Source organism: Diplotaxodon limnothrissa, linkage group LG3 (genome assembly GCF_057381915.1).
Source record: "Diplotaxodon limnothrissa isolate DT_005_m linkage group LG3, D_limnothrissa_male_GT1.1, whole genome shotgun sequence".
NCBI classification, from domain to species: Eukaryota; Metazoa; Chordata; class Actinopteri; order Cichliformes; family Cichlidae; genus Diplotaxodon; species Diplotaxodon limnothrissa.
The window spans coordinates 49306075-49333014 of record NC_140598.1 but is presented as its reverse complement, the minus strand read 5'-3'; the positions used below and the strand labels follow the sequence as shown (position 1 = coordinate 49333014).

General features: G+C 40.9%; 3 protein-coding genes across 3 annotated transcripts; 1 reads left to right on the top strand and 2 right to left on the bottom strand.

The window, feature by feature from the left end:
* Positions 1-585: 585 nt before the first annotated feature.
* pik3c3 (phosphatidylinositol 3-kinase, catalytic subunit type 3) lies at positions 586-14485 on the bottom strand. Its single transcript, XM_085350790.1, has 26 exons — positions 14129-14485; positions 12500-12688; positions 12182-12325; positions 10993-11122; positions 10790-10816; positions 9217-9303; positions 8914-9009; positions 8745-8816; positions 8531-8635; positions 7834-7926; positions 7515-7700; positions 7061-7191; positions 6533-6614; positions 6358-6425; positions 6160-6265; positions 5566-5682; positions 5135-5266; positions 4161-4289; positions 3923-3992; positions 3757-3821; positions 3593-3677; positions 3430-3504; positions 2818-2986; positions 2255-2345; positions 1029-1154; positions 586-876 (listed from the first exon to the last, which is right to left on the bottom strand). Exons 1-26 carry the CDS (start codon positions 14191-14193, stop codon positions 862-864), a joined length of 2655 nt encoding a protein of 884 aa, XP_085206916.1. The 5' UTR covers positions 14194-14485; the 3' UTR covers positions 586-861.
* Positions 14486-18981: 4496 nt separating this feature from the next.
* msmp1 (microseminoprotein, prostate associated 1) lies at positions 18982-20279 on the top strand. The gene is made up of 3 exons (XM_085350320.1): positions 18982-19084; positions 19211-19319; positions 20087-20279. Exons 1-3 carry the CDS (start codon positions 18982-18984, stop codon positions 20277-20279), a joined length of 405 nt encoding a protein of 134 aa, XP_085206446.1.
* A 492-nt stretch (positions 20280-20771) lies between these two features.
* On the bottom strand, positions 20772-26059 carry rgp1 (GP1 homolog, RAB6A GEF complex partner 1). The gene is made up of 9 exons (XM_085350788.1): positions 25918-26059; positions 25609-25724; positions 24575-24708; positions 24175-24258; positions 23841-23990; positions 23350-23496; positions 22956-23083; positions 22678-22855; positions 20772-21230 (listed from the first exon to the last, which is right to left on the bottom strand). The coding sequence occupies exons 2-9, from the start codon at positions 25722-25724 to the stop codon at positions 21007-21009; spliced, it is 1161 nt and encodes a 386-aa protein (XP_085206914.1). The 5' UTR covers positions 25918-26059; the 3' UTR covers positions 20772-21006.
* Positions 26060-26940: the final 881 nt, after the last annotated feature.

The following is a 26940-nucleotide window of genomic DNA, read 5'->3' as shown; positions in this document are numbered from 1 at the left end:
TTCAAATTCAGTTTTCAAAAGCATTTATTCAAGTTACAATTCAGATTCAATCTGAGCAATTCAAATTCAAATTGAACTTATTCAAATTCAGTTTCTGATGGCACAGATTTCTGCCCATAAAAGTTTGAGACTGTTCATTTCTTTGTAAATGAGTAAACTTACAAATCGAGCAGGTGATGAAATAATTATTTCATTTAGAGTAAGGCTGAACTTGATAACTAACAGACCAAACACTCTGGGTCATTTAACATATTTTAACTTGTTGTTACACACTTGTAAAACAAATAACCAACTTATCAGAAATGAATACTAATAAATGTATATCTTCTGCTTGAATCACACACACTGGCTTATGTTTCATGTCTCTGTGCCAGGCAGGAAATACTTAGTCACTCGTTGAGTGACTCATCGGCCCTCTTGGGGTTCGACTTGTTTCCACCCCCAGCGTCGACAGTATGGCTGTCTGCAGATGGGCAGCAATGCTCAATTAAGAAACATGCTGCATGTCAAAAATGCTGCATGTCAGCACCCTTTTTGGACTCAAACGCTAAAAGAAAAAATACACAGACCATCCAAATAGTCGTTTAGTTGTAACAACAGTCTTTTATTTGGCCATACATTAGATTTCAATCATTCGTTCAGGATTTAATATACACGATATATACATAAGCAAATAAAAGACGTCAGCGTCCTCGTCTTGCAGTAAAGGTTGGCAGTGCAATCTTGGCCTTTTTAACAGTGTCACTGGGTTCCTTTCATCTTCTCCCACTCACACGTGCACCCACGCAGACGGCGTCGGTCGGCTCGGAGCCGTTTGCTCCTGCTGCTCAAGTTCAGTCCAGTTCAGCCTCTCTCCTCTGTTCATCTGCGCCAATACTGAAAAGGGAAAGAACAAAGTGAGCTTAAATCAGCAGTTTGAACGCTGAACAACAGAAAAGCTGGGTCTCATCTTGGTGGAGGTATTGGAAGAAAGGTAAACTTATGCTATCAGCTATTTAGCTTCTGCGTTTTGAATTATTTACACCTACCTGTGCAAATTTGTGTATCTGCTCGACGACAGCAGCGAACAAAGCTCCGACGCTCTCATCAATCAGACTCTGCATGTAGTGAACCGCCTCCTCGTCCGACAGGTCCAGTCTGAACTTATCCTGCACCTGGAGCCACATAAATATCTACGCATTAACCCTTTATTCATCATTGTATTATTTTAGGGTCTTTAAAATAATATGTAAAGCGCCTTGAGGCAGCTGTTGTGGTGATTTGTTGTTATAGAAATAAAACTGAACTGAATTACCACAGGACCATTTTACAAGTGCGCTTTAAAAGACCTTAACTCCGTTTGTAGTAGAGACAAAATTCAAATGCAGAGAACAGAAGACAAGCTTTACAGGTATATTCATATTATATCACTGTAGCACAAAGCATTCACCTCCACCTGGATTTTACCAGATGCTCTTCACATTACTTTAACTCCCCAACCATTTTGAGCTAGAGGGAAAATTCAAATGGTTCCTGAACGAAGATAGTTATTTTATCATTTTAACCTCCTAGGACCTGCCGTCCACATATGTGGACATCACATTTTGGGTTATTTAGACCAAAATACTCAATTTTGCTCTACAAGGGCCTGATATCTACTTATGAGGACATTCTACTGCTACTGTGCTATTGAAATTTTAAACGAATATCCTCTTATTTGTCTTAGAAACAAAAATTAGGCAAAAAAAAAAAAAAATCTTTGCTTTACATTCATCAGGTCCCAATCAGAACAAATATCAAAGAGAAATTAAAAACGCATGATGTGGAGGAGTTCGGGTCTTAGGAGGTTAAAACCAAAATTACAAAATGACTCATCCTGTGTGATATTTGGGTCCCAAAGGTTTAAGTAATGTGAACTTTAAGGGTTAACCAGACATTTCTTGGTTACAGATAATGGGATGCTCCACAGGATCACGCTGTAATCTTAATCACAGGTTCATGGCAGTGCAGTAACAGCTCTTTGACTCAGTTTGTCTCAAATTTACTTAAACTTTACTGAACAATATTCATTATAAATAAAGCATGATTTGTTTCATGACAGCTAGTGTCTTCTTAATCCCCCTCAGGAAAACAAAAGACTTTCTGTAGGAGGCTACAAAGACAACCGATCTGATCTCCCCAGTACCCTTAATGACCTCAGCCCTGAAAAGAGCTTTAAGGGTGACTCCTAGCAGACTTTCAAAGGGTAAAGAGCTAAAGCTACCAACCACCTTACCTTTTTAACAGTTTTGTCAGGCTCAAGAGCGATGTCAGGAATATTGGCATCCACCATGAGAGAGAACAGGTTCAGGATCAGGTTGGAGTACCTGAGGAAGTGGAAGACGAGGAGCATATTGCACATTAGCTACAGTGGTGTCCATTAAAAACTGACAATGCTTTCCTTGTATTACATGTTTGCAGTTTTACTTGAAAGTAGCTTTTCAAGCTTTAAAGGTGCAAGTAAAAGTAAAATATAACTCCCAAGGATGATTAATCAAAGACAATATTTGGTAAAATTCACATCAAAGTGTTTTTTCCAATCACAGCAATGATCATCGTCATTAAACGTCTTTCTCAGACAAATTTAAAGACTTTTCAAGCTGCTATACAGTTTAGATTTTTTGCTTTTTAAAAGTTAAAACCAGTCTGATGATGGATTAGTCCTGTTTAATATCCCTTTAATCCACTGATTAAATAAACTCACTTAAAACCATGTTGGTATGTTTGTGTTGTTACTGTCCATATTCACAGTTTGCTTGGCTCAGAATCATCGTTTTGCTTTTATGTGTTTGCATGTACCTCCTAAGATGAAGAAAGGCGGTGTAGCACTGCTTCCTGAACTCCTGGTACTGTTCGCTCTGCATGCCTCCCATACCCTCCACCATCTCTTTGCTCAGCTTCATGGGCGGAGGCAGCGGTTTGGGGTCTCGGCCAAGGATGTAGCCGAAGTCTATGTGGAAGAGCTTCCCTGGATGGAGAAATGTGACAATTAAAAAAAAACTTAGAAAGTAGGAGGTTTTGATTTCTGAGATCATGAAATCCTCCAGCGTGGAACTACGGAAGCTTCTTAACTCAAATTTCTGAGAAAATAACGTGAATTTTCAAGTCAGAAATTTGAGATATTAACTTCCAATGTCAACTTAGGTCTACCAATCAAGAAAAAAACATTTTTTCCCAATTGACAGAAACGAGCTTTCCTTAGCCTCTGATTTCTAAGAAAAACAGATACATCTACTGGGGCGCTTGCAAGGTTGTCCTTTAAGTCCAGTCGTTTTAAGCTTTGATACAGTGCCAGTGGATAATAATCTAACAAATAAGCCCTGTAAACATATGGAAGTCACACAGCTACCTAAAGCTACATTAGAGATGACACACAGGCTTGATGTTAGTAAGTTAGTGTGTTTGCCTCACCGGTCTTTGTCAGCAGCAGGTTGTCCAGGTGTCTGTCTCCCACTCCCAGGATGTACGTGATGACACAGTAACCAGCTGGGAAATAACGAGAGGCACATTGATCAGATATTCAATCGGCTCCTCCAGCAACTAAATGAGCACCGATCTGTTACGAGCGTCTCACCGCAGCTCTTGACGTAGGTATCCATCACCTCTGAGCTGATGCCGTACGGCCCTTTTTCACTTGGCGCGTGCTTCCTAAAGAAGCTCTGTCAACACGGGATTAAAATGAGCACTTAAATCAAAGCAGCGCCCTGACGCGCCGTGTCTCTGACAAACTCTGCTCACCTGGATGTTGCCTTCAGTAGCCAGAACTTCAGCGACAGGAACCGACTGGACAAACTGCATAAAACCTAAGCACGCAACACGTTTTCTGCATTAGGCTGAACATCTTTAATACTTTGAAATCATAACAGCTTAAAACGCTGCTGCTGAGTTACTTCATTCTTCTTACCGTGCTTGGTGCTTGTGGCCAGAACTTTATAGGGTGTCAGCTTCAGGTCCAAATTCTCTTTTCTTAACAGCTTTAAGACAGAAAAAAATGATGATACACACTGACACAGACTCCTGACTTATGAAGATAATCTTGGACTTTGTCTCTCGTCAGTGATGAGCTAAAATATTTTTTTAAGCAAAAAACATCGTCTTCAACTTCCTGGGGGCATTCCCGTCTGTTAACGAGCACTTCTTACTTTGTCCATGAGCGAGATGATCTGCAGGATGAGCTGATCTTGTCTCAGGTCGTCTCCGTGTTTGAAGATGACTGGATATGTAGCTCCATCCTCAGCCTTGAAGATCAGTTTGGCGGGCATCAGAGCACTCTGACACACAAACACACAGAGAAAAGCCTTTTATTTTTGCATACATACTGCTCGTAATCAGGACAATATGCACCAAAGCAAACTGCACTGAAATCAAAGGCAAGCCTCTGCCTTTCTAACAGCACCACTGACGACTGAAGGGATATAACACAGTGATCAGGGGATCACATCAAGTACAAGTAAATAAGTACCTGATAGTGAAATTAAACATGAAAGCACCCCTGTTTTTCTAATGTGCATCAAACACACTGTTAGTAAGAGAAAAGACAGTCTATTTCCTCTTAAGTGCCTGCAGAGGCTCTGTGTGAGATCTGATGCTATGGAGGAAATGAACGATGAAGTGAGCAAATTTGCACTTTTGATGAGTAATGACCACACCCGCGGTTACATTTACAAACTGTCTGAAGGCTGTAGCTGAGCTGCTGTTTAGCTACTCCACCTGCCTGATCATTGAATTTACAGTGCCACAAATCACCATTTATTCTCTCATGTTAGCAGTTTATTTAAATGGTAAATGGACTGATTCTTATATAGAGCTTTTCTACTTTAACTGAGCACTCAAACATATCACATTCGCCCGTTCACACACATTCATACAAGCACTGTTTCCTTTCTATCTAACACTCACACTCTGATGAACACAGAGATCAACTTGGGGTTAGCATCTGGCCCAAGGATACTTCAACATGCAGACTGGAGCAGCCAGGGTTCAAACAACCAGCCTTCAGATTAGTAGATGGCCTCCTGAGCTACACCCCCAGTCTCACAACGGCGAGACTGGGGAGCACTTTTAATGCCTTTTAATTGGTCGTGACAGCGAAAGGATGAGGTAAAGGCTTCTGTACCTTGAAGAGTGTGGCTGTCTCTGGGATGATGCCTTTGATCCTGATTTGAGGCTCCAGAGGAAGCGGAATCGCCTCGATCTCTGACAGGTTCACCTTCTCGTTGTCAGCCAGCAGGGCCTGAAGTCGCTCTGTCTGCAGACACACATGAAGGTTTGCTGACATTAACACAAGTAAGCAGGATCAGTGTCACCAGGAGCACACACCGAAGTCAATTAAGTGTTTGTATGTGTGAATAAGGAGTGCTTTTATTAAAAGGACAGTGTACTGCTGCGTATTAAAACAGGAAATAAATACAAACACTTCTCATAAATAAACCATGTTCAGGAAATATCTGTTGATTTACTCAGATATAAAAAAACATGGGAGCCTACACAGGTGGGTTTTTTTAAAAGCACATTTAACACCGAAGCTGTTTTGAATATCTTTGCTACCTTCTTCTTGCGGTTTCCGCTCTCCCGTTGGACAGCCTTCATCAGCTGCACCAGTCTGTCTACAAACGTCTGCTGGGCAGCCAAGAGCGACCGCATCACCCTCACGGTCTTATCACCCTGGAGAAAAGAAAAAGTGTGAGCACACAGCAGTGGAGACACACACACACAGTCAGTTCTATAAAGCTTTGCTACATATTACATCAGTCAGCCGCTTTTATTGTACAGGCTTATCAGACCGGGGCAACTTTGGAACAATCCAGAATTTTAAAAATGACCCATTTACACTCAACTCTAAACTCTTTTTCTTGACAATATCCTTAAATCTCATCTAATAATATAAGTCCAACAAAGGAAAATACACTGAGACTTATTTTTATAACATTATGATCCAACTATGACACAGCTGGCAGCGTTATTTTGGGTATGCTCTTTGATAAATGAAGGCAGAAAGTGATTAAAACAAGACACCTTATTGGTAAAAGCATTGGGATGCAAATAGATTTTTACAGAGTAGCAGGGTGACATGATATATAACACTAACTCGCACTCGATGAGACATCAGCTAACTTTGCCAAAGTAAGTTAAAAATCTGACCTTTAGCAAAGCCTGACTGAACCTCCTCATGACGTTCAGGTACATCTCGTGGGTCTTTGGATCTCTCTGCTGTGTGTCCTGATCTTCACACTCCACAATCACATACCTGAGGAAGAAACGTGGATTTATACACACATTTTTATGACTAACTTCTTTTTGTCCAGGCAGAAAACAAAAAGCACTGTAAAGAGGACTCACCAGTACAAATAGTTGGCAAGTGTAGAGTTCTTGCAAGCACGAGAGATCAGGAACGTGCAAAGGTCTTGCTGCAAAGACATGAGGACACAATGCTGTGTTACGAACAACTGATAGGACAACATGACAGAGCAACGCACTGTCCACAGGTCCTTTATGGGGATTTTTATTTGCTCACCTCTAGATTCTCACTGTCAGCTCCCTCCTTTCCCTTCTGTGGCGTAGTGGATGATCCAGATGAGCCAGAAAGAATTTGGGAACTGCAAAGCATGTGACAGTTTTACACATCTACTTAAAAGGATTGTGTATATGTTACTGACAGCTGATTTTTAAAACTGACAGCTTCTTTTTAAAATGTGTGCATTGTTCATTCTTATTTCATTCCACGTGTAAGACAGCATTGTGGCAGATCTGCAGCTGTCTGGATCCAGCTGCAGAGCTGCCAGTAAAATCATAACATTCAATGAGTTCATCGCGGTTTCTGAAAGAGAAATAATCAGATCCTGCAGATCGGCTGATGCTCTCTCAGCTGGGGAACATTTGGGGGTAAATTTAGACCCAGAAAGTGAACAAAAAAAACCCACACACATACTTGAGTCATCTCAAAGCCACTTTTAGACATTTTCAGTTTCAGAGCCAGAAGAGAAGCTAATGCGATCAGCGGTGTTGACTCATTTATTAACCAGAATGGCTTTAAAGTACTGACCTGTCCAATGCAGCGTCATCTGAAAGTCCCTGGCTATCTCTCTTGCTGCCTGGATCTAAACCACCCTGAATATCACTGAAGTTCTCATACTTGAGCGCCTGCACCAGCTGAAGCAGGTACATCAGCAGGTCCTAGAGAGGAGAGACAGGAATTATCATTATGATTTCAATGTAATTGATTTAATACTCCTGGTTAAGCTTGATTTAGAGTCCTGCATTCCCCGCCGAGCCTATAGTGTAGTGATAGGGATTGTTGGTGGCTTTTATACTTCTGGTTGCATTGCTCTGCCATTACAGAGGAAGTGGAGCTGATCGTGTTGGAAAGTTTCATACAACACATGAACAAATAACAGTCAGACTTCAAGTAATTGAAAGAAAGAATAAAATGGAAAAACACATATTTGTATTCAAGTTTTTAAAAGGTTTTTCCACCCACACACGACCTGTCCTCCTACCTCATCATCAGCCTGCTGTAGCCGAGCCACCGCATAGCGTCTCACTGTGGGGTTGGTGAAATGGGATGACAGCAGCTCCAGAGAGTCCTCCACATCCATGGGCTTCCACTTTCCCAGCAACTCCAGAGCCTGCTTGGCCTCCTGGGGCAGATCCCAGTTCACACACTTGAGGAACTTTGTCAGGGCCTGCAGTCAGAGGAGGAGGAATCATTGAACATGTATACAGACGTAGCAGCAGCAGTCGCTGGGGGAGGAATAGTTGGAAGTTACACATAGTAATGTACACTTGGTTGTAACGGGGAAGACACCAGCAGCACACCTTTTCCTGTGTGGTGAGGTAGTATCTGAACTTCCACACCAGGTCCTGCTCTTCAGAACTCAGCTGCTTGGTTGGAGGGTAGCTAACGATGATCTGTACATGCAAACAAACAATTTTAGATTAAAGCAAGCAAAGTTATTATAGAAACATAATTGTTCTAACGATTCTTTCTTTTTTTTTTCACTGATCTTTTGTGATGTCTACACTCAAAAGCATCCGTCTTCTTTTAGCAACAGTGTATAAACATAACACAGAACAGTTTCCAGTTCAGTACATTTTAAATGGGTTTCTGGATCGTGTTCACATATGGATTCTTTTTCTCATGATGGAGCTTTATCCTGCATTTGTGGATGCTGACAGAGAACTGTGTTCACAGACAGGATTTATTTATGGAAGGGTTCATGAGCCCATGTGTTGATTTCCATGACAGAATCGTGTTTTTTTCCATGAAGGCTATAAGATCACAGTCATACAATACTGATTTTTGTCCCTTGCACACAGAGATTTCTCCATATACTCTCAATCTTTTGATATCATGTGCTGTAAATGATAAGATTTAATGCTTTCTTTGTTCTATAGTAAATAAACTGTAGGTTTGTGCGATTTACCAATCATTGCATGTTATTTTGATTTATGTTTTACACAGCGTCATAGCTTTTTTGTAGTTCTAAAACTTGAGTAGCTGCTAGCTACTCACATTGAGCTGGTCACGTGTGGCAGCATTAGGCTTCAGGTCATGATCTGAGGGCCCACTGCGAAGGCAACGAGCCAGTTTGTGATGCTTGCTCTCTACCAGGTTTTCCTGTGAAGGAAAAGAAAAGCCAAAGTTACAGCATGTGAATGAAATGATGTGTGAGCAAACTAGCACACAACATTTATATTTCTTCAACATCATGAAATCATTTTCTCACCATCCCCATCTGTGGGTCGGGAACTTTGACAATGTCACAGCTGGTAAGAACTGGTGATGCATCGTCTCCATCCTTAATGGCGACAAAGGAGAACAGACCAATCAGCCGACACCGTTCCAACACGTGGTATCTACCTGCTGTGTGCTGCCACTAATAATCAGGAAATTACCTTTTCATAATAGACGATGCTGTACTCCTTGTCATTTGATTTGACACGAGGAAACTCCACCATGAGGTACATAAAGTTGGAGCTGCGCTTCTCACTCTGCAGAAAGACAATTTCACATTTTTCAATTTGAAAAATGTAAATAAGCGCGAATTGAACCGCAAATACAGTTGATGATTCAATTCCTCCTAAATAAGCCTTCATATCCTTCTGAGACTAATCTTCACATAGTACATCTTATTGATGCTTTCTCGACTCGACTGCAGAGTCGGCCTGTGCAACCAGAATCGAGCTTAACAAACTCACTTCATTGATCATCTCAATCTCTCTGAAGGTCAGCCGGTCCAGCCAGTCCACCTTCACCATGTGGCCCTGCCGATGAGCCTTTGTCAGCTGGATGGAGAGATGGGAAGGTTTGCAGAGAAATGAGCACATAATTTTAGCAAAATCAAAAGAGAAAAATACAGAAACGGCCGTTCTGTTGAACTGATCACAGCATGGCGGCTGGTGTGCAAACAGCCCGACCGATCATGCACAGTGCCAGCGGCCAATCCAGCATCTCTGCACACTCAGCAGCCAGTCCACTCATCAGTTAGTGAGTGTGGGTGTTGGGAATGTAAGCACACACTTGGCCACGAACAGGAAGCCCACAACTCAGCTGCGTAGAATAAATACTTACTCTTTAAAACAACATATGAACTGGTAGCAGCCTGAACACAACCTCTAATATACTTAAGCCAGCTGCATTTATGATGAATAATAATAATAATAATAAAACATGGGGAATCAGTGTAGTTGTTTTAGGAAACAAAATTTAAAAATAAAATTAGCTAACGTTGAAATAAAATGTACTCCCTGATAACCTCTTCTAAGTATCCCATAAAGCTACAACGAGTCAATGAATATAATTGTGTGTCCACATAAATATGAAATCCATGCACACACATGAAAACACACCAACATGTGAAATATGGAGGACTGAAAGTGCCAAAATCAAAAATAGAGTAAAATAAAAAACTGATAAACAAATCAATATGCACTCTATTTCCTGTTTCTTACCTTTGTAACAATTCACTTGTTTATTTACTTTCACATAATTTTCTAATTTATTTTAAAAAAGTACTGTATTATATTATTTAGGTATTATATGTCCTTAATGTGTTTCCCATACGTATTTCTTTTATTTTGGCATTTCTTTATACTTCATTATGCAGATAAATAGGCTTTATTATTGTCATTTTAAGTGTGTAGTTGGCTCATGATAGAAAGGTTAGCCTCCAGTCCGGTATGGTGACTCTCCAATACAGTTATGTCAAAAAGAAGGTTTTCACAAAATACTGACATACTTGACTATTATATTATTTCATATATTTATTATTTTGCCTAAGCATTTCTTTAAATATTTAGCAAACAATATTCATATTTGAACGATATTTGAATTAAGTGTTTATTAATGTATCTCAAGTCATTCATTTCTTAATTTTGGCAGTTTTAATCCTCCATAACAAGCAGAAAACTGATGTGTGTAAATGCTTTAAAAAAAACACAGCCATACATCTTCACAGACAAAAAAAAAAGTTTTCACACCAAAACCTGGATCAAAATGTATTTGTAAACACACTGAACAGATTTATGCTGTTTACAGGTTTCCCACATAGAACAGTGCAAAGTGAACAGAGGTCTGACACGAGGAGGAAGTGAGTACTTAATGTCCCTGCCACAGTTTGAATTGTCCTGATGTGGTAACCATCATTTTCATACTGTGTTATACAAATGGAAATCTATTTGCAGATACATTTTGGCCATGGCCTTGTTCATACATATACAGTACACACACATAATCTGCATTGCCAACACTAACTCCTGCAGTGGTACTCACATCACTGAGTACCTCCAGGTCAGGGCCCTGGAACAGATGATGGTTTAGACAGTGCTTTGCATTGGATGGTTTCTTTTTATCCAACGTTTCCTGTTCACCTTTGACTCTACTTCATTGCCCTTTCCTTTCAGTCCTTTAATCACTCATCCTCATCATCATCCTCCTCCTCTTTCCTATCCACACACATGTATACAATATTATACCTTGGCGAGCCTGCCCATCTGGTCCTCTGCCAGGCTGCTGCTGGTGCGTCCCGGTGTGGTTGTGGGCTCTCCTCCATCCCCTTCCACGCCTGGCCAAACCTTCAGGTCATGCATCCCTTGCCGGAACATGCTAGAGCAGGACGGGAGGAGGGTATTTAAACTCACGCACACTACTACATACTCAGACCTTTAAACACTGATTTCAGCACGGCAGCTTTTGGAGACCACAGCAGACCAAAGGACAAGGCAAAATGTCAAGGTCCACCTGTATTCACAACTACACAACATAGCCTCACTGTCACCTGCCATGTTATCACTTCTTCTTTTCAGACTGAGCTTTTGGTGGCCCAAAAGTGCAATACAAGGGCCTAGCATGACACTAGATTTTGCTTCCATTGATGTTTCTCCTCCGTCTTACCTTCTCCATACTTTTCTCTTCTATCATCCTGTTACAAGTTAATCTTCACTTCATCAGTCAAAGGTAGATGCACCGAAGTTCTGTTTTTCTCAGAACTGCGTCGGCTCTCTTAAACGTTTTCTGGTAAAGTGTAATCTGACCTCCTTGCGTAACCAGTGGTTTGTACCTCGTTCTAAACTCTATATTTAGATTCATGAAGGCGTCTCTTGATTGTAGACTTTGACACTGGCTGACGACCGCCTGTGCTACGCCTCAGCCTCCTAGTAGACACACCTATGGTATACATTTAAAATTCTGATTTTCATAAAAGTTGACCTCTGACTTTGACGTGCACCTATGGTATCAGATTAAAACTTCTCCTTGAAGTATCGCATTCACGAGACTTTCAGAAAACTTGACCTCTGAACTTGACATTCAAAGTCATTCGAGATTTTTGGTAGATGCACCTCAGGTATCAACTTCAAAATCCTACATAGCCTCGTTCTCAAGTTACCACATTCATAAACTTGAGTGTCCATGCTGTCTCTTGAAATAAAAGCTGAAAGTCTGCACTTCAATCACTTCTTACCGTGTTTGATTTAAAATTCCCTGCAGGGGAGTACATTAGTAAAATTACATAAAACATGTGGACCTACATGTATCTGTGTGTTGTAATAATAGGGAAATGTCATAAAAAATTGCAAGGCAAACCTAGACTTTTCTCTCACCAGCGTGCCTTGACACATCACCTGGAAACCACTGCCAAAAGTAACAGAGCAAGGACACACTTACCCATATTTGCCAAACAGAGTCACGGTGGTTCCACCGACTGGAACGGCTCTGCCGGGCCCATAAATGTCCCACACTGTGAGAGCAACCTGGGCACTTTGGGGAAGGTCGGGGTACTTGACTGGCAACCGCAGCCACTCGTTCCAGCTGCACCGGAAAACAGGATAAACAGAGAAAATAAAATGCACATGTAGAAGTGAGTAGCTGATGGCCATTTTGCTACAGAACTTTGAAAAAAATTCCTTTGCTTGACTTTTACAACTTCATAATCAGTGCATTACATCATATTATAATAACACTAAAACCCAGCATGGTTCTTACTTCCAGCGTGTGCTGAATGCTTTGTACGAGGTGCGAACAGGAAGGGCCAGAGGCTTTCCTTCAGCAAACACCTGACAGGTTACATAGAGGTCCGAGCAGTTCTCCTGGTAGAGCCCAGAGAAGCGCAGCATCGGGTCTTCGAGCAGCGCTTTGTAGCTCTTCTGCTCTCGCTTTCCTTCTAAACTGCCTCTGAAAGAGGGGAGAAGAGAAGGTCAGAGTGTGGAGCTGCAGTCTGATTGTTTGCTGATGTTATCAAGAGTGCTCCAACTTGTCTAGCTTCTCTTCTCACAAGTAAGTCAATATTTCTTTTGTGTTTCCTACAAAACAGATTTTCAAAGCCTGCCGAGTCAAAATATCCCCCAACAATGCTGCAAACCTTTATTTAACTCACCTTTTTTGCTCTTCGTATAAAGAAAACCCTCCAAGTATGGAGTGCAAATACTGTATTTAGTCAAGATACCATGAAAAAAAAAAAAAAGATATTTGCTGTTACTGAGAATTTCAATACCGCAGCACTAGCTCCCCCCACCAGCAAAGAGGTTTCTGGCCTTCAATAAAAGGGAATATACCCTGGCCATGATTTATAACATGCTCAAAGTACATTTGTGTTTAAACAAATGGCCAGAAATGACAGAAAGATACACAGACTGCTGTTAAATAAGGTAACACACACTCCTACCATTCTATAAAACTCTACAATAACTCTTACCTGTCAGGTATAAGAGTCCACACACATATTTCTGCATTATAGCTTATTGCAGCTGTTTCTTAGACTCACAAGGGGCATATTATTTATGAATGCATTGCAATAATCTTGCATTATCTCAGTCTTACTAGTAGTACAGTCGACTGTACTATTTTTATTCATTATCCTGCTGCTGCTACACAATAAATCCCCCTGTTGGGGATAAACATTAAATGATCTGTTTATCTTGCAGGTGTAGTCACCCCCATTTGGAGGCAGAAAACTCCAGTGAAAATCTGACCAAATTGTGGAGCTATTTAATAATAATACGATCATAATGCAATAATAAAACTCATGAGCTGCACACAGGATTTAAATATAGGACACACTGAGCTCAGATAATAAGAGTTTAGCTCAGGGGGGCATATGCTACCTGAGTCATGATGGTAACATTAAGCAACCGACTGGCCTAACAGTGCTTCTGTCTCTCCTCCCACCCCAAAAAGGACAATAAACACAATACAACACTGTAATTCATCAGAACGACGTAAAGCAGAACCAGTGTTTCTAATACATGTGGACTGAGTCTTGATGAACAGAAGAAGGCTTGTCTCTTCCTTTTCTGTAGGTACAAATGTAATGTAATTATACTTTCATATAACCTAAAATTACTGCAAATGCATGATAATCTTACAGTTGCACATAAAGTAAGAGAAGAACAGCAAATCGTAACTCTGGGGCTTGTGATGGCAGTCTGCTGTCTCCTGTTTGACTGTTTGGTTTATGTGTGCGCGACAAACAATGTGTTGGACAAACTTCAAAGTCAGAAAAACGTGTTAACGAGACACAACGCGCGCGCACACACAAAGGAAAGCATCGCGTGAGGTCACAAGATACAGGAGTTTACGCCGCCTTGACCCAAAGAGACTCAGTGAAAAACTCACATCTTAAGTTGAACATTGATGTCCATATCACAGCTGTAAACATAGTTGAATTTATCAGTGTCCATCTTCCGACGGGGAAACTCTGAATTCCAACCAGAGACCGGATGACTTCAACATGAAATCCCGGACAGTTATAGGAGACTTTGCGAGCGGTTGTGTTTGCGACCAGGCCTCGGATCAGCACCCCGCAGAGCTCAGCTAAAGGTCCCGCCACACGGCTGGAGACGCTGTAGGTCCGGACACGAGTTTAAAAGGATGTTAACTGCCTACATTCACGATAAAGACATAATTCTAACGGCTGTCTCGCCGGGCATGATTTGGTGTTTTTGTTAGCTACCTACACAACACAGCAGCAACCGAAACCTACAGTCAGGCGAGAGCAGTCGAATTGCGATATAGTGACTGAGACGACTGAACGTGGGATTGTCATATCGTGGGGTTGATTAACCGAGTCTGATGCGGAAAAGAAGGAAGTAAAAAAAGAGGCGGAACGTTTATATTAAAGGAGCAGTGCACACGAACTACATCAATAGAACTACACAAATACACTGGGGAAAATATTCACTCACTCATCCAATTCACTGAATACAGGTGTTCTAACCACTTCTATGGCCACAGGTGTATAAAATCAAGCTACTAGGTATGCAGACTGCTTTTACAGAAATTTGTGAAAGAATGGGTCGCTCAAAGGGATGCTGAATTCCAGCATGGTACCGTGACAGGATGCCACCTATACAACAAGTACAATCGGGATATTGCCTCACTGTTAAATATTCCACAGTCAACTGTTAGTGGAAATATAACAAAGTGAAAACGATTGGAAAAAACAGCAACTCAGGCACGAACTGGTAGGCCACGTAAAATCACAGAGCATGGTCAGTGGACACATGGTGCACAGAGGTTTCCAACTTTCTGCAGAGTCAGTCTTACAGACCTCCAAACTTCATGTGGCCTTCAGATTAGCTCAGGAACAACCATAGAGAGCTTCATGGAATGTCCGAGCAGCTACATCAAAGCCTTACATCGCCAAGCGCAATGCAAAATGGTGTAAAGCACGCCACCACTGGACTCTAGAGCAGTGGAAATGTGCTCTCTGGAGTAACTAATCACGCTTTGCCGGATGGCAATCTGATAGACGAGTCTGGGTTTGGCCGTTGAAATTTTGGACAATTTCACGCTCCCAACTTTGTGTGAATAGTTTGGGGATGTCCCCTTCCTGTTCCAATATGACTGCACACCAGTGCACAAAGCAAGGTCCATAAAGACATGGATGAGCGAGTTTGGTGTGGATGAACTTGACTGGCCTGCACAGAGTCCTTACCTCAAGCCAGCAGAAAACCTTTGGGATGAATTAGAGCAGAGACTGTGAGCCAGGCCTTCTTGTCCAACATCAATGTCTGACCTCACAAATGTGCTTCTGGAAGAATGATCAAAAATTCCAATAAACACTCCCAAACCTTGTGGAAAGCCTTCCCAGAAGACTTGAAGGTGATATAGCTACAAAGATTTGACTGACACTATATTAAACCCAGTGGATTACAAAATGGATGCCACTCAAGTTCATATGCGTTTGAAGGTAGACACGCAAACGCTTTTGGCAAAATATATACAGAAATGTTGCATATGGCACAGAAAGAAAGGCAAAACAGCAGAAATATAATTCCAAAGTATTTAAAATAAAAGCAGAACTTTAAAGAAAAACAAAATACAGTTTTAAAAAAATCAACAGTGAAGCTGCAAATCAATTTAAACGTAACATACAAGATGAGCTGGTTTTAAAGCTTTTTTTAACAAGTCTCACTAAGGGGTCAAATGCACTCTAACTAAAGAGCACACCACCAAATATAAAAATGCTGCACACAAAACATATCATAAGCAGAAGTGGAAGTGTTCAGGAAACCACAATAACTGAGCCATGAAGTGTTTGACCACTACAGAGCAGGTGACTGAGTGCTGAGGTGCATAGTTGGTAAAAGTTTTGCTGACTTTATAACTGCAGAGCTCCAAAACTCCTTCCTCTTCTGTGCCTGAGCAGCTCCTGTAGGTGTAAAGTGCAGGTGACCCAGCACCTTTATGTTTACCTGATTGATTACAGTTTTCATCTGAAAACCGTTGAGGAAGGGCTACGACTTTATTCCCATCTATTGTGGCCATTTTTGTCTACTACTACTTTTGTCTATTTCTAATCTGATATTCACTAAAATTTTTAAGTATTTAGTGTAAATTTTAGTTTAAAAATGAGAAAAAAGAGACTGATGCACCTTTGATTTTTTTTTTTTTTTTTAGCTTTTTTCCATTTAATCAATACAAACAATCCACTTGTGAAACACTGACGATGCTAAAGACAAGGATTTCATGCTCTGTGAACTTTTCCCAACCCAATTAAAAAACACTTGTACCCAATTAAGTGCATATCCATGAAGGACGAGAGGTGTGTGACAGGAAAATCTTTTGTTTTCAGAGGTCCTCCCTTTCCATCAGCACTGACGACAACATATTTGTCAGATCAGGCTGTGAACTCTTTGCCAGCATATGGGACCCCATAGGCTCCGAGGAGGTCTCCGCCACCCAGGCTGAACTATGGAAAAACATCTGCATCTAAATACTGACCTCAATCAGGCCTTTACGTAGCCTGACTGACACCTTAGTCTTCTGCGCTGCCCGACAGAGGCAACTGTGAGTTGGACTGAGTGAAAGAAGAAGCACCCTTGGTCGATCAGGGAGACCTATCAACACTCTTGAACTATAGAGAGAAGGCATGTAAAGCGCCATGTTACAGGGCCCCGGGGGCTCCTGTGAGAGGCATGAGAGGATTTTTCCTATGACCTCGAGCTCAGCCTGCAGATAGTAAACAAGTGGAAGAAGATGAGATAAGGTTTTGTTGGCGTGTGGATTGATACCACACTGCAACATATGCTCAGATGACATATTTAACTTTTGACTTAACGCCATTTTCCTTGGATGAACAATCCATGAAAAATTGCAAAAGAACCGGGCAACAAAGAAATACACCTGTCTGCATTACAGACGTTATGAATATGAAGACACATGTTTCCAGTGACCAACTGTGATAAGAGGAGCAGTTCAAACTTTATCTTTGATTGTTGTTTAAATGATTTGACATGGACCTTTTGGGATTTTTTTTTCAGTCAAATCTTTTTCTTAAATGTTAGCTTAGTTACAGTGGGGAAATAATTATTTGATCCCCTGCTGAACAGTTTCATATTTTTATGGTAGGCTCATTTTACTGGAGAGAGACGGAATATCAACAAAAATTCCAGAAGAGACACACTCCCTAAAAGTTATAAACTGATTTACATGTCATGTATATAAAAGAATTTGAAACAAACTTGATGTTAGCGTCGGCTTGGTCAGTGGTAGATTGAGGTTTGTGCAAAAGAGCAGGAGGCTGAAATAATAAAATCCGTCATCATCATTACCCGTTTCCCCTTGGGGGTTCTTAATCAAGATGACTGAGCTCTGTTCCCTTTGTTGCTCCACATCCTGCTAAGGAAGCAATCAGGAAAAAGTGAGAACAGCCAACATCTACATTAACATACACTCTTTTAATAAACTCTGCAACACAGAATTTAGGTTTAAATGACAAATAATTAGAAATTGTAAGCAGCTGTAACTAAGGTTTTCATTATGATACAGTTAGGATGGCCAGTCTCCCACTGTCCCTCCACTTTCCACAAACTGTTACTTAATTAATTCTACCAAAATATCAACTAAACCCAATAAAAAATCCCTCCAAAAGAAATGTGTACATCTTTCTCATTTAGCTTTCAGTATCCATCATTTATTGATACTGAAGCTGGAATTGTGCCTTAGGCTCATTAAACTCCTGGTCTCTCGGAGACACTCCCCAAACATACTTCCATCATAAAGCAGGAAATATGTTATCATTCAAAATCCCATGTAAGTGTTTACATCAGGTTAAAAGAAATCTAAATCTACAAAAGCCCTTGATCTACATTCACATATGTTGTTCCCACATCTGACAATTCATTCCTTCCCTTTTAATTTGATTACATTTAGACTCCTTTCAGTATTGAATTTCATTTGTATGGTAGCAGTTCACAAAACAGTCACCTGAAAGCGCTTTTTAGATTGTAGTGTAAACACCTCACCACATGAGAGAGAAAACCCCAAGAATCAAAGAATTCCCGAAAAGCAAGCAGTTTGGTGAAAGTGGGAAGGAAAAACTTCCTTATAACAGGAAGAACCATTCAAAAGCAGAACAACCATGGAGAGAGAAGACCGCATTGAACGACACACAGTTGTGGCATATGGACACTATGGACATATGTAGCTGCCAGAGCTGAAAGCACCTCGCAGAATCATGATTATATATTTAAAATTTATATTCGGCACATTTTCTGGGGCTGTGCGGTGATCCTCACAAAAACCAAGAGGGAGGCTGAATGATGATGAATCATGTTTTACATTTCCATCGCCCTCTCTCTCCACCTCCTTCTCTCCTTGGACGTAACCGCTCTTTCTCTCTCTCTGCCCTCCATCTCACCTCTCTGCTACCCTTCCCTCTCTTAGTCACCGCGTGGATGTGTCATTGTTTCTAACACTTCGGAGGTTCATGCCTGCTGAAGCGCATCGAGGAGATCTCCAGAGTGCCAAAAGCGTGCCAAGATACAACTTTACCCTCCCCTCTACACAACACCTCCACCTCCTCATTCCCAACGGATGGCACCGCTGACACTCTCCACAGCCAAGTCTGTGGGCCACATGACGGTGCAAGCCACACCTCCACGCCATGGTCATGAACCCTCAAAGCATATAAATGAGGGAAGAAAAGGAGAAGCGGAATCACAAGCTGACCAGACATGATAAAGATGGAGCTCTTCAGGGTTCACTTGTTGCTTGGAGCCGTAGGGTTTCTTCTGTGGACCAGCGGTGGCTCTGCTGCACCCATGGAGTGCCACTTCAGCTCCAGAGGTGAGATCCAATTCTTTATAACCCTTTTTTAAAAAAAACCCCAAACATTTACCTTTAAAAAAAACCCATCAGTTTATAAAAAAATGTATTATTTTGAGCTCTTCCCCCCACCATGTGTTCGTCCAGCTCTGTGTGTGTACGAGGGGAGGCACTACTCACTGGGTGAAACCTGGATGGACAACGCTTGCATGCAATGCACCTGTCTGCACCCTGTTGGGGTCGGTTGCTGTGAGACGTGAGTACACAAACAGACGGTGTGATTTGGTGTCCAGATGCCAACAGTTTCTAAACCGCATGGTTTAAAGAGACTGAGTGACTTTGTTTTCATGGTGGAACAGCAGTTTCACCAGATGTTTTGCTTAAGAATAAAGAAAGTGGCCACAAATGTTGTTAGTCTGCAGGAATCTTGTCTGTGTGGGTTTTTTTTACTGATATTATTCTAGTGTTACTATTGTAAATCACAGGTGGCTGCGCCTTACTTTGCAGATACTTTTAAATATTTTAGGTAATGCTTTAGAAGCCAAATATGGTCATATTTAATGTTTCTAATTACATTTTATCACAACTTTTATAAGCTTCTGTTTTTTTTTTCAATAAAACAAATTACATGTTTTCATTTGGGCACATAAAAATATTCAGATTTGACAAAGTGTTTCGAGTTTTCTGTGGGTACCCAAAAAAATATCCCAGGGCTGTAGCAAGAATGTCACTAACCTGTGCAATCTCTGACTCAAACACACATAGATATGTACATATCTATGTTTTTAGATTCTATTTTTACTCTATACTTTATTTGTTAGAAACTCTTTATTTTTGTATTTTATGAGTACTTAGATTGCTTTCTTTGTACTGAATGGGACCGCATATAATATCGTTGTGCTTTTGGCAAAAATAACAATAAAAATGAGATTCTGATTCTGAAAAAGTTTACATTTTAAAGCGTGAAGTGAGAAGTGCAAAGAAGGTTTGACACGCTTTACCTTCCTCTTAATTACTGCCCAGAGTGCATCGGCCGGTGGATTTTCCCGCATGGTGTGAAGTGCAGGTGGAGCAAGTGACCTGCAAAGTGTCTCTAGTCCAGTCAGCTGACCCCCGCCTGCCCTGCTCCCCGGGTCAAGCGAACAAGGACCCGAGCCATGGATCGCTTCAGCTGCAGCAGCATCTCGAAGGCTGGAACGCAACTAGCACTGAGTAACTCTGCCGCCACTCTGCCTGCCCATGGAGCCGATACTCATTACAGTTAGATATCCATAACCATTACTCATCTTCAGTATATGAATTATTCATGTAGGGAATATGATGCTTAGCAATTTTTAAGCAAATGTGCAGCAATTTACACAAAATAATTTGAAGTCTTAACAGATGTAGAAAATATAGGTCCCTGCCTGCTTTAGAAGCATTTTAATTTCTGTTTACGCTTATATCAGTTAGCAACTTGTCTAATCCCAGCTGAGCTTCTTATGAAACTCCTTTTAAGTTTACAGGATTTTAAAATGCTAAATAACATCAAACCGTTAAGTGTTTCTTTGTTCAAAGATCCTGATATTAATCCAACTGCTATCTTTAATTAACCCACTGATGACATTCTGTAAATATATAAATGTACTTTAATATAAATGTCTGTTCAGTTTGACCTGTTTGCTGCTGTAACTCATTTAACCTCCAAATAAAAGTGTTGTTTACATGAAGAAATGACAGAGATTTAAGTCACGCTTTTAATTTTCTCTTACATCTTGATTGAGCGTTTTGCTCCAGATGAAAGAAAAAGCTCTGATTAACCATCGGAGGAGAGTCTTTGTTCTTGAAATGTGCATCTACATCTCTCTCACACACACACACACACACACACACACACACACACACACACACACACACACACACACACACACACACACACACACACACACACACACACACACACGTTAAATGGTAATGGTGTTGGTCCCTGTAAACTGGGACACGTAGGAAGCCAAAGCCGGGTTGGTGGGCAGGACTTTGATCGGTAGATTCCAGCTGAAGGTGTCCACATCCACATGCTCCGCCCCAGCCCACACTGTGACCTCTGATTGGTTCTGCAGGACAGTGGGCGGTTCCATAGGCTCCCGGGCAGTAACGAATTCAAAGTGCAGGCGCCACCTCAGGGTCACTAAATAAACAAAAGAGCCGGAGTAAGTAATTTTCTTTTCATATACATTCTATGAAAAGTACCTAGGTTTATGTGTAGATGTTCCCGGTCGTGTCCTTTTTTACTCTTTTGCCGGCACGTTCCTACATTTCTTAGTGTGCAGCCACAAGGAAAAATAAGGAATGCTCGTCACCCACATGCTTGTAAAACTTTCCATATTAATAGGTGTGAATCATTTTTATTAAAATTTAGTCACTGCCTTAAGGCACTGTAAACCCACACTGGTTTTTGTGTCCTTCTCTTCTGTGGTTAGCACATTGAGTTTACGTGTAATTGATATTGTCATTATCCAGGTTCAGACTACACAGCATCAGCCCGATTATGACTCAGCCCAGCTTACACAGGGTGTTGTTTTGGTTCAGAAACAAAATGTGCATCGTGCATAACAACTGATCATTTTATCCTGCACTCCATCAAATAATGGATGAAAACTCACACTTCATCTGGGAAGCCTGGCCGGTACTTTAATAAAAACGTTAAAATACTGCCTTGGAACATCTGCTACAAATTATGAGTGAGAAGTAAGTAAGAAGCATTGGGTGAAGTTTAGCCCCTTTATCTTAAAAACATTAAATTTTACAAGTATTAGAATTTATTATAATCTTTGGCTGTCATACATAAATATGAATATTTTGAAAACTACATACGAAAATGATGGAGAACATCTATTTGATATGGCTAACACAAACTCACGCTTTCTGAAAGAGGTTAATATGGGTTTAGGATGTGGTGTCATACCAGGGGAATATCGTATTCGATTTAGATGAAACTTTCTTATTCAAACTTTAATATTTATGAAATCCTTGGCCTGCATTTGTATAGCGCTTTTCTAGTCCCTAAGGACCCCAAAGCGCTTCACACTACATTCAGTCATTCACCCATTCACACACACATTCACACACTGGCGATGGCAAGCTACATTGTAGTCACAGCTGCAATGTATTTATGAAATCCTTTACTTATTTTGAACCATATTTTGTGCCTTGCATATGAGAAGCTACAATATCTAAGTCCTCTACCTGCAAAACTATGTTTCTACAGGCCTGTGCTGCAGAATCTGCTGTCAGCAATAGGACATTCATTCTATCTGAACTTCATCCACACTACTGAGAGTCTATATGGAGCCATAGTACAGACACTCAGAAAAGTTTGAAGGACTTTTCAAGATTATGTCATTTTTAGATGCCTTCTGAAAATGTATGCAAGGAAAACATCTAAAAACATCCTGACATTCATCGCTTGAAATTTTTTTCAGAAAACTAATGATAGTAGGAACCTGGAATTGTGCTTAGCTTATATAGGCAATTGATGAACTATGCCTACTTAGTTTGTATGACACTGATCTACAAGTAATTGTTGAGATATGATTGAGCCGTGAGTCAGACATAATTCAGCTTGAGTGACTTACCAATGTCTCTGCTGAAACCCGGCGTGACATTCAGGGGTATGGGAAGAGAGAAGTGGCTGAAGGCCGTGTGGAGGCAAGACTCCAGATGTCGCCCGTGTCCAGTCACACTGGGAGTTTGTCCTGGTCTACGCTGGTACTGCTGCTGGATCTCCTCCTCACTCTGAAGGCTCACTGAATACTGAAACACAAACACACACACACACACACAGCTTTAGAGAAAATTCAAAGGGTGACTGAATTGGAAAGTGCATCGTATGAAAATTGTAGAGCAAACACACCTGCAGGCAGGGAATGTCTCCCTCTGAAAAGTTAAACGTGCCGATGATGTCCTCCCCGAGTCTGTAAACAGTCTTAAAGATGCAGAACTTTGCTACTTTCCCACGCATGTTGGTGATATTAAACATATCTGGAAAAAACAAAGACACACACATCAGATGTGGAGACACAAAAAGAATCTGCTGCTTTTATTTTTGCCTTTCAGGTACCGAATGAAGCCACCATTTTATAGATGTACACGCTTATGTGAATGTAACAACTAAAATAGTGAGAAAACAGTTTAATTTGTCAAAATATTCCCAAAGAAAAAAGGGGTGACGCTTACGTTAAAAACAATTTGCACAAACTAGAGTTTAAACTCCTGCAAAGAGCAGAAGGGCAGAGAATTCGACTCACGGGGGTAGCGCCTCGAGGTGGTGACCATTAACATGTCCAGTGCTCTCTCCAAAGGCCGAGAGTCCCTGCGGCTCACTTCCTCTTCCTCCAGGAAAGGGTTGGAGGGGCAAACCTCTTCATCCTGGGGAAATGGAGGCTCTGGCATGCCTATGTGGGTACATGCAAAAAACACCAACATCAGATAAAAGATTCTCATTTTTTAAAGTCAATTTTCTTGGCAACGTTTTAAGTACTTTCTATAAAGCAAAGAGCTCTGGTAACTGTGACATAATCAGACTCTTTTTGCTGTCCAGAGAAAAATGAAAATCTACATGCCTGGTTAAGAGACCACAACAAAAGTTTATATCCACAGTATTTTTTTTGCCAATACTTCTCTGGTTTTGCTGTCGTTCTAATATTATACTACAGCCGAAGCAAAGATCTTTCAACCCCTGTTTCTCTGTGGCTACAACTGTAAAATGAAAGCCAGAGTTGGTCAAAAGTCCATTCACCTTGCAGAACCAACACTCTAAAGGGAACACGAAGTAGCTTGATGGGCGAGTTGACCCTTTGACAGCCAATGGTCAGTTTGTAGACGTACTTCACCGCCTGACCACGGAAACTGGGAGGCCCATCAATGGGAACAACCTCACTGTATGAGTCTGTGAAAGAATGACAATGTTTGCAAGACTGAGTCTCACACACACAAATGAGATAATGCTATGTATGGGAAACCATCTAGAAACCTCATCATTATTGTGTTAAGTGTTTCATTCTTTAACAGCAGTGTAGATATTTCACTTCACATTATTGTTAACTTTTTCCCACAAATGTAAAGACATGTACATGTTTTACTCTCTCCAGGGTCCAGGCGCAGGTCGCAGAATAATATCTTAGGAGGAGTGTCCAGCACACACTGCCCTCGTTCTCCTGGAGAACAAAGCAGGAGATGTTAAATGTATTACACACTAAGAAAGCTATGGAAAAAAGGCTACTAATATGTTGCTACTTTTCATTGTGTGTGAAGACTTGTTAGCAGACACAGCAGCAAATTTATCCAGTATTGGGGATGTTCTTTTTTAAATTCACCTTGTGAACCTTGCATGGCTGTAAGGCAGTTGGATGTATGACCCATACATCCACTGAAGTGGTGTCAATATGCAAATGTACTGTTTATAAGATTGGGGAAACCCAGATAAGTTTATACTATTTCTGCCAGTCTTAGATTTCATATTTTATTTCTTACCTCTGCTTGGGATGAGCACAGTCTCGCTCTCAGCCTGGACATCCTGTTTGTTGCCCTGAGCCGGCAAGGCTACTCTGTTCTCACTTGCATGAAACTGACAGTGGATCTGGGCACTGGCCCATGCCAGCATCTCACTGGAACAAAAATCAGAATCAGACAACAAGGCTTACACAAGGGTACAATTATTTCAGTGTCCTCTGTGTTACAGTCTACCAACAACACTAGGTCACAAGACACCATATAAATCCTAATAACTGTGTTAAAAGAAGTGAAATAAAAAAAAACAACTCCTTCCTGTTTTAGCTGCTCCGTTTACAGGTTACCACAGTGGATCACCCGCCGCCACCTCACCCCATCTCCAGCATCCTCTGTTAACCCAACCCTCCTCCTTCACTACATGAATCTCCTCTAAGGTCTTCCTCTTTTCCACCTGCCTGGGTGGATAGTTGATCCCAGGAATTTAAGCTCCTTCACTCACCTGTCTCCTTAAATGTTCACTTTTCCATCTGTCTCCCTCTCATTCACACACATGCATTTTGTCTTGCTTCTACTGACTTTCATTCTTCTTCCCTCCAGTGCATACCACCACCTCAGTACTCAGGGACTCTTGCCTGACCAACACCACTGCAAACAAGAAGGGGCACAGAGAAGATCCCTGTTGTAATCTTACCCCTACCTTGAATCCATCTGTCTCTCCTACTGCACACCTCACCACTGTTTTGCTGTCCTCATATATTTCACCACCATCGCACGCTTTTTCTAGATCCTTCCAGAAGACGTGTAAATCCTTCTAACCTTCTCTATACTTCCCAAGGAAATAAAGAAATCATTTAGATTACAAAATATTCTAACAGCAGGATATCAGAAACGTGTTATTATTAAGAATCCTTTTCTGTAAATCTTGCCAAAACAAAACCTACTCTAATTAAAAGCCCGCATATTAACATACGACAGTCAAAACAAAGAATAACACATGGCTGATATTCCCTTATTTTTAATCTCATTGAACAAGGAGCAAACTTGTAAAATCCTACCTGCTCGCCGAGGTGGAAAGATGAGACATCGGGTTGGTGAAAGTTACAAGACACTCCATGAGCTCCCCGGCCAGAAACACTGAGCCTCGGGCCATAGAGGCCACAACCTCGATCATCTATAACGTTACGAACCGACAACGCTACTTTAGAAAATGAAAAACGTAAACGATAATATCGTGAGCACATTGCAGTTCTATCTGATGTACTTTTTTTGTCGTTACAGTTTGACCTACATACAGCCAGTATGAATTTCACTTGTTGGCCCTCTTTGCTAATGACTGTAGTTTTAAGGACAAGTTTATCACATACCTTCACTTCACGCGATACTGCGGCAAAGCAAATACGCAATGTTCTCCCCGAAGAAACCTAAATACACTTCTTGAATAAAAGTATACCAAATTTCTCAATTCATGCCAATCCGAGCATAGCTTACTTAGCTAGCATTCCAGCTGGCTACAGTAAACAAAAAAAAAATACGTAGACATTCTGTTTCCGGTGCTGTTTTACCAATCACGAACAACGGGAAACAGAAATAAGATTAATAACATATAAGAATATATATACATATATTTTTCCTTTCGTATGATATTTTAAGATTACCTTTAAAATAATACGTTATTCAAAATTTGGATATATTAAAAAATATAGTAAGCGAGTGTGTGACGTTGCTATGGTAACATATACGGAAGGGGTAAACTCAGTGATTACAAAGAATCTTTGATTTGTAGAATTTATGTTGAAAGTTTTAAATTATAACAGACAAAAATTTTGAATATTCTGTTGAATTTCATATTCATATTATACCATGCATACAGTGTCAAGTAGAACTTAAATGAATAGTTGAAGACCAGAATGACTCCACTCCCCCTTTTCCGTCTAAATGGTATGGTCTCCACCGGAGGCTTTTTTTTTTTTTGGCTTGCACTCTCTTTCCTACTATACCCAGAGTCAGCTTTGTCAGGCATTATTAACTGCTATTTATTACTCCGTGTAATCGTAACAGTTAACGCTTCCTCTGTTAGATCTAATAAAAAGTTAGTGCTCTGATTGAAGCTTGGCGCTATCGAGTTTATAAAAAGGGGCGCTATCAGAACGTGGCTTGAGAATATTGATGCCTGATAGACAACGAAAGGGGCAAAGGTTTCTCGATATCTATGACAGGCAAAAAGGTTTTGCATACTGGGCGCCGAGCTAGCAGAAGCTACAGGCACTTCACTGAGATCCGCTCGAGTCTGGATATGGATAACGCTGTCCCTCTGGCATTTTCAAACTCATTTTTATGCGTCTCTTGCTCTTAGAAGCGGGCTAACTTGTAAAGTCGCATTCTGTTAC

Excerpts from the sequence above, each read along its gene's own strand:
- pik3c3 (XM_085350790.1), bottom strand. The coding sequence starts at position 14,193 with ATGGACACTGATAAATTCAACTATGTTTACAGCTGTGATATGGACATC. Across the intron at positions 12,326-12,499 it reads GCATTCAGCACACGCTGGAA|CTGGAACGAGTGGCTGCGGT; the intron begins GTAAGAACCATG and ends TTTCCGGTGCAG. Across the intron at positions 8,817-8,913 it reads GCATCGTCTATTATGAAAAG|GATGGAGACGATGCATCACC; the intron begins GTAATTTCCTGA and ends GTCGCCATTAAG.
- rgp1 (XM_085350788.1), bottom strand. The coding sequence starts at position 25,724 with ATGATCGAGGTTGTGGCCTCTATGGCCCGAGGCTCAGTGTTTCTGGCC. Across the intron at positions 23,991-24,174 it reads CCCTGGAGAGAGTAAAACAT|ACTCATACAGTGAGGTTGTT; the intron begins GTACATGTCTTT and ends ATTCTTTCACAG. Across the intron at positions 23,497-23,840 it reads TAGAGTGTTGGTTCTGCAAG|GCATGCCAGAGCCTCCATTT; the intron begins GTGAATGGACTT and ends GTACCCACATAG.
- msmp1 (XM_085350320.1), top strand. The coding sequence starts at position 18,982 with ATGGAGCTCTTCAGGGTTCACTTGTTGCTTGGAGCCGTAGGGTTTCTT. Across the intron at positions 19,085-19,210 it reads GTGCCACTTCAGCTCCAGAG|CTCTGTGTGTGTACGAGGGG; the intron begins GTGAGATCCAAT and ends GTGTTCGTCCAG. Across the intron at positions 19,320-20,086 it reads GGGGTCGGTTGCTGTGAGAC|AGTGCATCGGCCGGTGGATT; the intron begins GTGAGTACACAA and ends ATTACTGCCCAG.